The sequence below is a fragment of the Pongo pygmaeus genome, chromosome 12 (assembly GCF_028885625.2).
Source record: "Pongo pygmaeus isolate AG05252 chromosome 12, NHGRI_mPonPyg2-v2.0_pri, whole genome shotgun sequence".
NCBI classification, from domain to species: domain Eukaryota; kingdom Metazoa; phylum Chordata; class Mammalia; order Primates; family Hominidae; genus Pongo; species Pongo pygmaeus.
Genome location: NC_072385.2, coordinates 28,980,258 through 28,993,147, shown reverse-complemented (window position 1 = coordinate 28,993,147; position 12,890 = coordinate 28,980,258). Strand labels below are relative to the sequence as shown.

The window sequence follows — 12,890 nt, the reverse complement described above, 5'->3', positions numbered from 1 at the left end:
GGATTCAGTGTTACAGTATTTTCTCGATAATTTTTCATCTGTATTCATAAGAGATAATGGTCTGCAGTTTTATTTTCCTGTGACGTCTTTGTCTGGCTTTGGCCTCAGGGCAATAATGGCTTCATAGAATGCATTAAGAAGTGTTCTCTTCTACTTTTGGAAGAGTTTGCAAAAATTCTGGGTCAATGCATCTTGAATCATTTGGAAGAATTCACAACTGAAGCCATCTGGGCCTCGGTATTACTTTATGGAAGTTTAAAAATTTCTATTTTGACCTCTTTAGGTTACAGGTTTATTCAGATTTTCTACTTTTCCTTAAGTCAGTTTTAATAGTTTGTGTTTTTCTGGAAATTTGTTGATTTCATCTAAGCATTTAATTTTTGGCATTCAGTTGTTCATGATATTCCCCTATGATACTTTTTTTATAAGGTTAGTAGTGATGTCCCTTCTCTTATTCCTGATTTTAGTAATTTGACTCTGTCACTTTGCTAAAGATTTGTCAATTTTGTTGGTATTCTGAAAGAACAAGCTTGTGGCTTCTTTGATTCTTGATTGTTTTCTCTTCACTTAGTTTCTGTTCTAATCTTGATTATTATTTTCATTCTTCTTGCTGTGGGTTTAGTTTGTTCCCTTTTCCCAGTGTTCTAAGTGGAAAGCTAGGTTAGCGACTTAAGAGTTTTCTTCTTTTTTAATATAGATAGGCATTTATAGCTATAAATTTCCCTCTAAGTACTGCTTTAGCTGCATCCTATATGTTTTGACACAGTACACATTCATTTTCACTAATCTCAGAGTATTTTCTTTTTTTCCTTTGTGATTTCTTCTTTGACTCACCACTATTTGGGAATGTGCTGCTCAATTTTCATATACTTCTGAATTTACAAAATATTCTTCTTTTATCAATCCCTAACAATTCCATTGTGGTGGGAAAACATACTTTGCATAAGTTCAATCCTTTTAAATCTATTGAGGCTTATATTATGGCCTAATGTATGATCTATTCTGGAGGATCTTCCATGTTGAGAAGACTATGTATTCTACTGTTTTTGGAAGAGTGTTTTATACATTTATGTTAATGCCAATTTGGTTTTTGTGTTGTTGAAATCTTATATTTCCTTGTTGATGTTCTGCCTAGCTGCTCTCTTCATTATTGAAAGTGGGGTACTGACATCTGCAACTATTACTGTTGAACTGTTTATTTACAGCTCAGTACAGAAATGTTATTCCTACATAGCTGTTTTTCTTCCTTTTCTCACTAGTGATATTAATCTTACACTTACATCTATATATGTCACAAGCCCAATGATATATTGTTACAACTATTACTTTTAAATGTTATAGCTTTTAAAGAAGTTGATAGAAGAAAGGACAGCAAACATATACAGTCAGACTTAGCAGCTCTTTTTTTTTTATTTTTGAGACGGAGTCTCACTCTGCCACCCAGGCTGGAGTGCAGTGGCATGATCTCGGCTCACTGTAAGCTCCGCCTCCCAGGTTCATGCCATTCTCCTGCCTCAGCCTCCCAAGTAGCTGCGACTACAAGCACCTGCCACTACGCCTGGCTAATTTTTTTGTATTTTTTTTAGTAGAGACAGGGTTTCACCGTGTTAGCCAGGATGGTCTCGATCTCCTGACCTCGTGATCTGCCCGCCTCAGCCTCCCAAAGTTCTGGGATTACAGGCGTGAGCCATCGCGCCCAGCCCAAAGCAGCTCTTTTAAATATGTTCAAAGAAATAAAGGAAGTCATACTTAAGGAGGTAAAGTAAGTCCATAAATGGATGAATGGATAAAGAAAATGTGGTATAGATACAAAATGGAATACTATACAGCAGTGGTCCCCAACCTTTTTGTCACCAGGAACTGGTTTCATGGAAGACAATTTTTCCATGGACAGCAGTGGGGGTGGGGATGGTTTTGGGATGAAACTGTTCCACCTCAGATCATCAGGCATTAGTTAGATTCTCACAAGGAGTGTGCAACCTAGATCCCTTACATGCGCAGTTCACAACAGGGTGCACGCTCTTACGAGAATCTAATGCCACTGCTGATCTGACAGGAGGTGGAGCTCAGGCAGTAATGCTCACTCACCCACCGCTCACCTCCTGCTGTGCGGCTAGGACTGGTACCAGTCTGTGGTAACAGGCTATGGGCCCATACAGGTCTGCGGCCCAAGGGTTGGGGACTCCTACTATACGGCCTTTAAAAAGAAAAAAATTCTGTCATTCATGGCAACCTGGGTGGAATTGGAGGACATTATGCTAAGTGAAATAAGCCAGGCAAAGAAAGACAAATACTGTATGATCTTACTTTATAAGTGGAATCTAAACAAGCTGACTTTATAGAAACAGAGAGTAGAATGGTGGGAGGAGGAAGGATGGAGAAAGGGGAGATGTTGATCAGAGTCCAAAGTTTTAGTTAGACTGGAGAAATAAGTTTTGGTGATTTATTACACTGTATGGTGACCACAGTTAATAATAATCTACTGTATAATTCAAAATTGCTAAAAGAATAAAATTTTAATGATATCACACAAAAAATAAGTTGATAAGTTGATTGATATGTTATTAGCTTTCTACATACATAGACCAAAACGTCACATTGTACTCCATAAATATACACAATTATTATTTGTCAAATAAAAAAAGAAAGAAAAAAGTAAAAGAAGGCCTAATAACAATGTCTCATCAAATAGAGACTAATAATAAGGAAATAATAAGCTGCTCTAAAAGACAGTTTCTTTTGTTTGCTTTATTTTCCTATGGATGGGCTGCATTTTACTGGCTTTTTGAGGGTTAAATTTTTGTTGTTGAAAAACTAGAAATTTTAAATAATATATTGTAGCATCTCTAAATACTGATCCTCCCCATCTTGGGGCTTTTTATGGTTGGCTTATTTCCTTATTTATTTGTCTGGACTGTTTCTATGATGTCTGTTTCCCTTGCAGTATATAGCCTCTGATGTTGCTCCTCAGGGTATGCACATAGTTACCCTGATCCCCTCCCATGGGCATTTACACCGTCATTCTAGCCCCTCCCGCTAGGATGCAATGGATTTAGCCAGGCTCTCTTTGACTGTCTCTCTCTGATCTCCCTGTTAAGTGTCTGGCTGATCTGTCCCTACTGGTATCAAATCCAACTATTAGCCTCTATTAATTGCTAGCTGACTATTCTATTTATTTTGACAATCAACTGTGGGTTACCTTGCTTCACAGTCTGATCCAATTACATTTGATCCCTTTGCAGGGGTACTACTTCCCAACCCAAGCATTGTTGAGGTATGATTGACAAATAAAAATTATATATACTTAAGGAATGTAACATGATGTTTTGATACACACATACATTGTAGAATGATTGCCACAATTAAGCTAACTAACATATCGATCACCTCTCTCTCAACTAGTTACTGTTGTATGTGTGTGTTAAGAACACATGAGATCTATTCACAGCAAATTTCAAGTATACAGTATATTAACTGTAGTTACCATGCTGTACATTAGATCTCCCAAACTTATTCACCTTGTAACTGAAAATTTGCACCCCTTGTCCAACGTCTCCCTTCTTCCCCTACTCCCCTCACCCCCAGCCCCTCATCACCACCATTCTACTCTCTGTCAAACTCACAGAAGGGGTAGTTTTGAGGCAAGTTTTTGAGGCTTGCTCTGATCCCAGAAGGGCTCTTGTTAGCTGCTGCTGTCCATGGTTCTCTATTCAACTTCTAACTGGTCTATTGTTTCCATTTTTGTTTTCATGATGTTTCCTCTTAATTGTGAAGCAGTGGCTTTTTGAAAGCTCGTTGGCTGTATGTGCCAAAAGTTCCACTTGTGGGAATCCATCTTAAGGATATAATGCAAAATGTGATGAAAGTTTTATGTAAAAAAATTTTCCATGTTGTTTTATACAATAAAAATTTTAATTTTTTTATACAGAAATGGTAAACAGTAGAATAATTCATTTAATATATTATTTTGCAACTATGCAAAAGAACACAAAAATCTGGCCAGGAAAAGAAAAGGCCAGAAGGAAATGTAACAAAATGTCTATAGTGGGAGAAAGTACCTTATTCTAGTTTTAGGTTCTGAAATCCATTGTAGCCTAAGGTGATGACTACATTTTTTAAAATCCTTTGCTTCCTTCAAAAATTATGAGAGATTCTCCAAAGCACTTCTCATATTATGCCTAAGGAAATCACCCATAACATAAGCATTCATAAAAAGATGTTAAAGGAAGAATATTTGGAATTCATGTTCTCAAAATTCCTCTTGAGAAGAGTTAGTTAATAGATATACTATTAATTTAGAGATAGAAAATCAAGACCAGGGTATATTGTATATTATGTGAATTATATATCAACAAATATATCTCAGTAAATGTATTTAAAAAAAAAGAAAAGCAAAGAAAACTAAGACTGAAAAAAAGGTCCAGATAGTGCTTTAAACTATTTTTATAGGAGAATGAAGGTGGCAATATAGATATTTTTGACCCTAACTTCTCTTTTCTTATTTAAAATTATCTGAATGATCTCAGGGATGGAAGGCTAGTTCAATATTCAAAAACAATTAATGTGATCTATCATATTAATAGGCTAAAGAAGAAAAATCATTGGATCTTATAATTAGATGCTGAAAAAGCATTTGACAAAATTCAACATCAATCTATGATAAAACCTCTTAGAAATATGGGAATAGAGGGGAAATCCCTCTACTTGATAAAGAGCAACTGCAAAATACTACAGATAACACTAGTGGTGAAACACTGAATGCTTTCTGCCTAATATTGGGAAGAAGGTAAGATGTCCACTTTCACCATTCTTAACTGACACAGTGCTTATGTACAAAACAGTGCAAGAAGGCAAGAAAAGGCAAACAGATCAGAAAAGAATAAAACTGTTCTTATTTTCAGATATAGCGGTTGTTTACCTAGAAAACTCCACGTAATCTGCAGGAAAACTCCTAGGACTAGTAAGTGGATTTGGCAAGTTCATAGGACACAGGATAAACATTCAAAAATTAAAATTGTTGGCTGGGCACGGTGGCTCATGCCTGTAATCCCAGCACTTTGGGAGGCTGAGGCGGGCAGATAACTTGAGGTCAGGAGTTCGAGACCAGCCTGGGAAACGTGGTGAAACCCCGTCTCTACTAAATACACAAAAATTAGCTGGGTATGTTGGCACATGCCTGTAATCCCAGCTACTTGGGAGGCTGAGGCAGGAGAATCACTTCAACCTGGGAGGTGGAGGTTGCAGTGAGCCAAGATCACGCCACTGTACTCCAGCCTGGGGGACAGAGCAAGGTTCTGTCTCAAAAAAAAAATTAAAATTATTGGCTGGGCATGCTGGCTAATGCCTGTAATCCCAGCATTTTGGGAGGCTGGGGCAGGAGGATTGCTTAAGGCCAGAAGTTCGAGACCAGCCTGGGCAACATAGCAAGACCCCATCTCTACAAAAATCAAAATATTAGCCAGGCATGGTGACACATGTCTGTAGTGCCACCTAGCTACTTGGGAGGCTGAGGTGAAAGAATTACTTGAGCCCAGGGGTTCAAGACTGCAGTAATCTATGTGCCACTGCACTCCAGCCTGGGCAACAGAGTGAGACCCAATCTCTAAAACCAAACCAAAAGAAAACAAAAAACAAAAATCAATTGTACTTCTACATACTAGCAAAGAACACATTGACAATGACATTAAAACTAAAATACCACTTACAATAGCTCAAAAAAAGATACTTCTTTTAATTTTGTAGGTGGAAATCCAAACATGTACAGAACTTGCATGCTGAAAACTACACAGTTAACAAAAGAAATCAAGGAAGATCTAAATAAGACATATCACGTTCATGAATTGGAAGCCTTAGCATAGTAAAGATGTTAATTCTCCCCAAGTTAATGCAATTTTAATGCAATTCCTATCAAAATTCAAGCAGGATTTTTGAAGATATAAAAAGATTATTCTAAGATTTATGTGAAAAATCAAAGAGATTAGAATACCTAAAACAATTTTGAAAAAAAAAGAATAAAGCAGATGAACCCAAATTAAAGACTTAATATATAACCACAGTAAACAAAATTCTGTGGTATTGGGGGAAAGACAGATATATAGGTAAATGTAAAAGAAATAGAAAACCAAGAAATAGACCCACACAAATATACCCAACTGATTTTTCACAAGGGTACAAAATCAATTCAATGGCAGAAAGATAGCTTTTTAAACAAATGGTACAGAAGCAGTTGGATACTCATAGGCCAAAAAAAAAAAAAAAAAAAAGAACCTCTATGTCAACCTCACACTTTACGCAGAATTAACTCAAAATGGGTCACGGAATTAAATGTGAAAAATAAAACTATAAAACATTTAGAATAAGAAGTAGGAAAATCTTTGTGATTTAGAGCTATAGCAAATAATTTTTAGACTTAAAGCCAAAAGCACAATCCATAAAAGGAAAATTTATAAATGCAACTTCATCAAAATTGAAAACTTTTTAATTGAGAAAGACCCTGTTAAGAGGATAAAAACCACAAGCCACATACTTAGTGAAAGAAAATATTTGCAAACCACATGTCTGATAAAGCAGGATTCCCTAACCCCTGGGCCACAGACTGCTACCAGTCTGTGGTCTGTTAGGAACCAGGCCACACAGCAGGAGGTGAATGGCAGGTGAGCCAGCAAAGCTTCATCTGTATTTACAACTGCTCCCCATCACTTGCATTACTGTCTGAACTCCGCCTCCTGTCAGATCTGCAGCAGCATTAGATTCTCATAGGAGTGGAACCCTATTGTGAACTACACAGGCAAGGGATCTCAGTTGTGCACTCTTTAAAGGAATCTAATGTCTGATGATCTGAGGTGGAGCTGAGGCACTGATGTTAGCTCTGGGGAGCTGCTGCAAATATAGATTAACATTAGCAGAGAGGTTTGACTGCACAGAGACCTTAATAAATCAATTGCTTGCAGACTCATATCAAAACCGTATTGCTGAGTGGCAAGTGACAATTAAGTTGCATCTGGTGGTAGGCTTTATAGTGGCAAGTGAGTTGATGTGCTTCAATTGTACAGCTGCATCTAGTGGCAGGCTTTAAGTCAGAATCTGACACTTATTTTAGTCTGCATGTGGCCTGCCCATTTTTTTATTTACCACTTCCATCCGTGTCTCTTTCCTGCACTGAGTACTTGTCTCAGTCATAGTTTTGGTAAGCCCACAAGCTAACCCTAGCCAAAATGAGTAAAAAACAAACATCACTAGAGAGCTCCTTTGAAAAGGGCAAAAGACCCAATGATGAGACAGCAGAAGAATCTAAGACTATCAACAAAAGGAAAGCTGTATTTAAAAGAAAATACCAAGTCCTACTAAATTATGGGTTCATTGCAACAGGTAGATTCACATTCTCCAAGTCTGCTTTGTATAATATGTAGTGACCGGCTATCCAGTGAAACCATGAAACCTTCAAAACTACTTTGCCACTTGGAGACCAAGCACCCTGTATTAAAAGACAAGACTTTGGAGTTTTTCAAAAGAAAAAAAAATGTGAACACAAAGAACAGAAGCAATTATTAAAGGCCACCACTTCATCAAATGTGTCTCCACTGAGAGCATCATTCTTAGTGGCTAAACACATTGCTAATGCTAAGAAGCCCTTTGCTATTGGTGGAGAGTTGATCCTGCCTACTGATAAGGATAATGTCATAAAATTTTAGGAGAGGCTGAAGTTCAAAAGGTGGCACGTGTTCCTCTTTTGGCTAGCACCAATAACTAGATGAATTGATGAACTAAGAGGATATTGTGACACAATTGTTAGAGAGGATTAATGAATCACCGTGGTATGCAATCCAGGTTGACGAGTCTACAGATGTTGACAGCAAGGCAACAATGCTTGTTTCTGTGTGATATATTTTTCAGGAGCCTGTGTATCAAGATATGTTATGTGCACTTTTGTTGCCAACCAACATCACAGCTGCAGACTACTCAAGTCTTTGAATGACTACATATCAGGAAAACTGAATTCAGGTCATTTTGTGTCAGTATATGCACAGATGGCAGTGGTTGCCATGGCTGGATAGCTCTCTGATTTCATTACTTGGGTCAAAGAGGTCGCTTCTGAATGTGAGTCTACACACTGTGTCATCTATAGAGAAATGCTGGCTATCCAAAAAATGTCACCTGAACTTAACAACATTTTGCAGGACGTGATTAAAATTATCAGCCACATTAAAGTACATGCCCTTAACTCATGTCTGTTCGCATAGCTCCGTGAAGAGATGAATGCAGAGCAAACACGTCTTCTCTTATATACAGAAGTGAGATGACTTTCTAAAGGTGTATCACTGGCCAGAGTTTTTGAGTTATGAGAGCAACTCCAGAGATTTCTTTCAGAAAATGTCACCACTGGAAGCACATTTTAGTGACAGAGAATGGGTCTCAAAACTTGCTTACTTGTATGACCTATACAGCCTGCTCAACAAACTCCATCTGTCACTTCAGGGGAGAATGACAACTGTGTTCAAGTTCGCAGATAAAGTGGCTACATTCAAAACTAAACTGCTGAAATCCCAGCACTGGGAGGCCGAGGTGGGCAGATCACTTGAGGTCAGGAGTTCAAGACCAGCCTGGCCAACATGGTGAAATACTGTCTTACTAAAAATACAAAAATCAGCCAGGTGTGGTGGCGGGCACCTGTAATCCCAGCTACTCGGGAGGCTGAGGCAGGAGAATTGCTTGAACCTGGGAGGCGGAGGCTGCAGTGAGCCAAGATCACACTGCTGCACTCCAGCCTGGGCGACAGAGCGAAACAAAACAAAACAAACAAAAAAAGCCAAACTGGAATTATGGGGGCAACGAGTGAACACTGGGATTTTTGACATTTTTCAAACATTAACAGAGATTTTGAAGGAGGGTGAGCCAGGGCCTTCTTTCTCCCAATTGGTGTATGATCACCTAGCTCAGCTTTCAAAAGAATTTGAGCATTACTTCCCAATCAGAAAAGACCCCTGAACTTGGAAGGAATGGATCTGCAACCCATTTGTGAATATGCTAGGTGAATTGACTTTGTCCATGCTAGAAGAGGATCAACTGTTGGAGAGCGCAAATGATGGTGGCTTTAAAAGTACGTTTGAGACAACTTCAAATCTCCATACATTCTGGATTAAAGTCGAGGAGTTCAAGACCAGCCTGGCCAACATGGTGAAATACTGTCTTACTAAAAATACAAAAATTAGCCAGGTGTGGTGGCGGGCACCTGTAATCCCAGCTACTCGGGAGGCTGAGGCAGGAGAATCGGTTGAACCAAGGAGTCGGAGGTTGCAGTGAGCCGAGATCATGCCACTGCACTCCAGCCTGGCAACAGAGTGAGACTCCATCTCAAAAATAAAAAAAATAAAGGTTCAATAGGGTTTGATAATAACAGAACTTTAAACATGACCAAAATTTTCCACTATTTCAAATATACTATGCATCTTCTATATATACCCCTTTAAAATTCGGGCTCTATCTCTCCAGCCACTTCCTCGCATGTATGCTACACTAGCCATTACAAAGTACTTATTATTCACTCCATACCCTTGTCTGTGTTGTTTTTCCTTCTGAATGGGATGCCTCATTCCTTTAGAGCTCCTGAGTATCTCCTTGTGTACTCCTCCCTGATATTCCTGGGCTGAATAGAAATTTCCTCTATAAAGCTTTTAGTGTCTCTTATTAATACATCATACATTACAAATTATTTGTATGTCAATGGGAAGTCCCTGAGGACAGGAACCTATATCTTTTGAATATTATACTCCCAGTGGCAAGTACAATGTCAGGCACAAAGTAGATACAATCAACTGAGTTACAGTTAAAAGAACCCGGCCAATTAGTAAATAAATTTAGCTTAAAAGAATATCATTAAAGTTACAATTTAGCTAAATAAACCTCAACCTCATGGTTCTTTGCTGATCGCTATGTCAGTGTGTTTTATGATTCTGCTGGCTAAAAGTAAATGCAAATTACATGCTCAAAGGAAGAGTTTCTGTTACAGTCTTAAGTTGTTTGGAATACAGCTGTCATAAACTAACCTCTTGGATTTTAAAAATAAAATCTAAGTTCAAAGACATGGCTTGATGTAATATTACATAAAAAAGAACTTACTTTTCCAAAATTATACTAACTTTACAGTAATAGCAATTTTAAAGATTTTAAAAATATATTACATACCATTTCTATTTCTTGATCTTTAGCAACCAGCTGTCGATTAAGAAGTTCTTTGCTTGAGTCAAGTTTAATACAGAGTTCCCTAGTAGAAGACAAATCTGCAAGAGCGGACACTTTTTCAAACTGAACCTTCTGAAGCTCCTCTTCCATTTTTACAACAGATTTATGTAAGGTAGAAATCTGGGACTTGTAAGACCTTTCTGCATTTAAGTGCTGTAAGAATAAAATTATATGTATGTATGTATACATATATATTAAACTGGAAGAAAACTATAACATGGAAAACGAAGTGGGGCAAATCTAAGAGTAGTGCACTTAGATTGTATGAAGTTTTAGATAATACAGGTAGTAACAATATGTACAAAACAGTCTAAGATAAATTCAGGTTTTGATTTTTTTTTTACATAAAATTCATGAGCAGGGTGGTCAACTTTTTAATGTACTTAGCCATTCTTTTTAATGTACTTAGGAAAAAAAACCTTTCCCACTTAAAAGTCCCCAGCCCCAAAGCTAGTTGAGATATATCATTTGACCAACAGTTTTACCTATATTAGCCGGTTTCAATTATTTTATAATACAAATGCTATTGTTGTTGTTAAAAACAAAAATGCTAGCCACTGTTTTATTCACAACATCTGTTTTTGAATTCTTGACTGGCATGTCAATTTCAATCATAATATCATAAAATGAAAACTGATAACTCTTTAACACTTACTAATACCTCTGAGGGAAAAAGACTAAGGGCAAGTATAAATTAAGTATATACCCACATTATAGGAAATAAGAGTATGTTTTTAAAACTATGAGATTTAAGTTACATAAATGCTTTTGAATGTTCAAGATAATTCCACCCCCACCCTTTTCTTTCAGAAGAATGTCTTATGTAAGTGCACTGCCACCTACAGAGAAGTATTTGTTTGCTATAATGTGAAGACAAGTAGATCTGAGAGGCAAATAAATTTATGTGTTTTTACAAGTGATTTTACAAGTGTAAAGCACTAGAATTTGCTCCCATTATAAGTTATTTGGCCATAATTCACTTCTACTTTTTCTCTATCTCTTCCCTTCCTTCCTCACTCACTCTTTCTTATTCTCCAAGCCAACTTTTTATCCATCCTTCCATCCACCCACTCATTCATCACATATTTATTGAATATACTCTATGTTCCAGTCACTGTGCCTAGGTACATATTCGATGGTATGTGGTATCTGCTCTAATGAAACATCCAGACTACTAGAGGAGTCATATACAAATAATTATATAAATACATACAAAGAAAATATAATTAATACCCTAAGAGAAAAAACAAAATGGAATTATATAACACGCTCAATTAAACCCAGAAAAGGCAGAAGAGCCGCTGAAGACTAAACAAACAAATGAACAGGGCAATAAATTAAAGATACTTATAAATATGGGAAATATTAATCCAACTATAATTACTTTAACTGTGACTAATCTATATACCCCAATTAAGACAAATGGTCAGAGTGGATAAGAAAACAAGATCTACTTATTTATCTACAATAAATTAATATTAATATTCAAATGTTAATGCTAATAAAAGGAAAGTTGGGGTAACTACATTAATTTCAGACAAAGCAAATTTCAGAGAAAGGAAAATTATCAGTAATAAAGAGAGGGCATGACATAATGATTGTAAAAAGTTAATTTTCAAAGAAGACATAACAATCCTTAATGTGCACATTCCTAACAACAGAGCATGCCAACATATATGAGGCAAAAAAATTGATAGGATGGCAAGGAGAGATACCCATATCTACTATTCTAGATTACTATTATAGATTATTATTGGAGAATGCAACACCCATGTATCAGTAACTGACAGATCAAGCAGGCAGAAAGCCAGCAAGGATACAATTCAACTGAACAGCGTTATCAATCAATTGGATCTAGACATTTACGGAGTACTTTATCCAAAAACAGCAGAACACACATTCTTTTCAAGCTCACATGCAACATTCACTAAGACAGACTACATATGCCCTATAAAACACATCTAAACAAACTTAAAAGAGCAAAAATCATACAAAGTATACTCTCAGACCACAGTGGAGTTGAACTAGAAATACATTAACAGAAGGATAGTTGGAAAATCCCAAAATATTTAGAAATTTAACAACATACTTCTAGATAACACATAGGTCAAAGAAGAAATCACAAAAAAAATTTAGAATATTTTGAATGAAACAAAAATTAAAATATAACTTACCAAAATTTGTGGCATGTAGTTAAAGCAGTACTTACAAGAAATTTATAGCACTGAGTGCATATATTAGAAAAGAAGGAATATCTAAAATCAATAACCTGGCCGGGTGTGGTGGCTCACGTCTGTAATCCTAGCACTTTGGGAGGCCGAGGCAGGTGGATTGCCTGAGGTCAGGAGTTCGAGACCAGCCTGGCCAAAATAATGAGACCCTGTCTCTACTAAAAATACAAAAAATTAGCTGGGTGTGGTGGCAGGCGCCTGTAATCCCAGCTACTCAGGAGGTTGAGGCAGAAAAATCACTTGAACCTGGGAGGCAGAGGTTGCAGTGAGCCGAGATTGTGCCATTGCACTCCAGCCTGGGCAACAAGAGTGAAACTCCGTGTCAAAAAAAAAAAAAAAAAAAAAGATCAACAACCTAAGCTTCTACCTTAGGAAACTAGGGAAAAAAAGAACATACTAAATCCAAAAACACCCAGATGT

General features: G+C 37.1%; 2 protein-coding genes across 3 annotated transcripts in view; one reads left to right on the top strand and one right to left on the bottom strand.

Moving 5' to 3' along the window:
• Positions 1 to 12,890, bottom strand: part of LOC129030883 (large ribosomal subunit protein uL30m-like) — a 69,764-nt gene that overhangs the window by 4,641 nt on the left and 52,233 nt on the right. Inside the window, exon 6 of one of the 2 annotated variants that reach the window (XM_063649221.1) lies at positions 10,326 to 10,392. The exons of the other annotated variant lie outside the window; for it this stretch is intronic. Coding sequence (XP_063505291.1) covers positions 10,386 to 10,392 — 7 coding nt within the window. The 3' untranslated portion in view covers positions 10,326 to 10,385. Of the gene's footprint in view, positions 1 to 10,325; positions 10,393 to 12,890 lie in introns of those variants that run through there. 2 annotated transcript variants of the gene reach the window in all.
• LOC129030877 (lysozyme g-like protein 2) overlaps positions 1 to 12,890 on the top strand; it is a 120,585-nt gene that overhangs the window by 91,434 nt on the left and 16,261 nt on the right. The window lies entirely within an intron of this gene.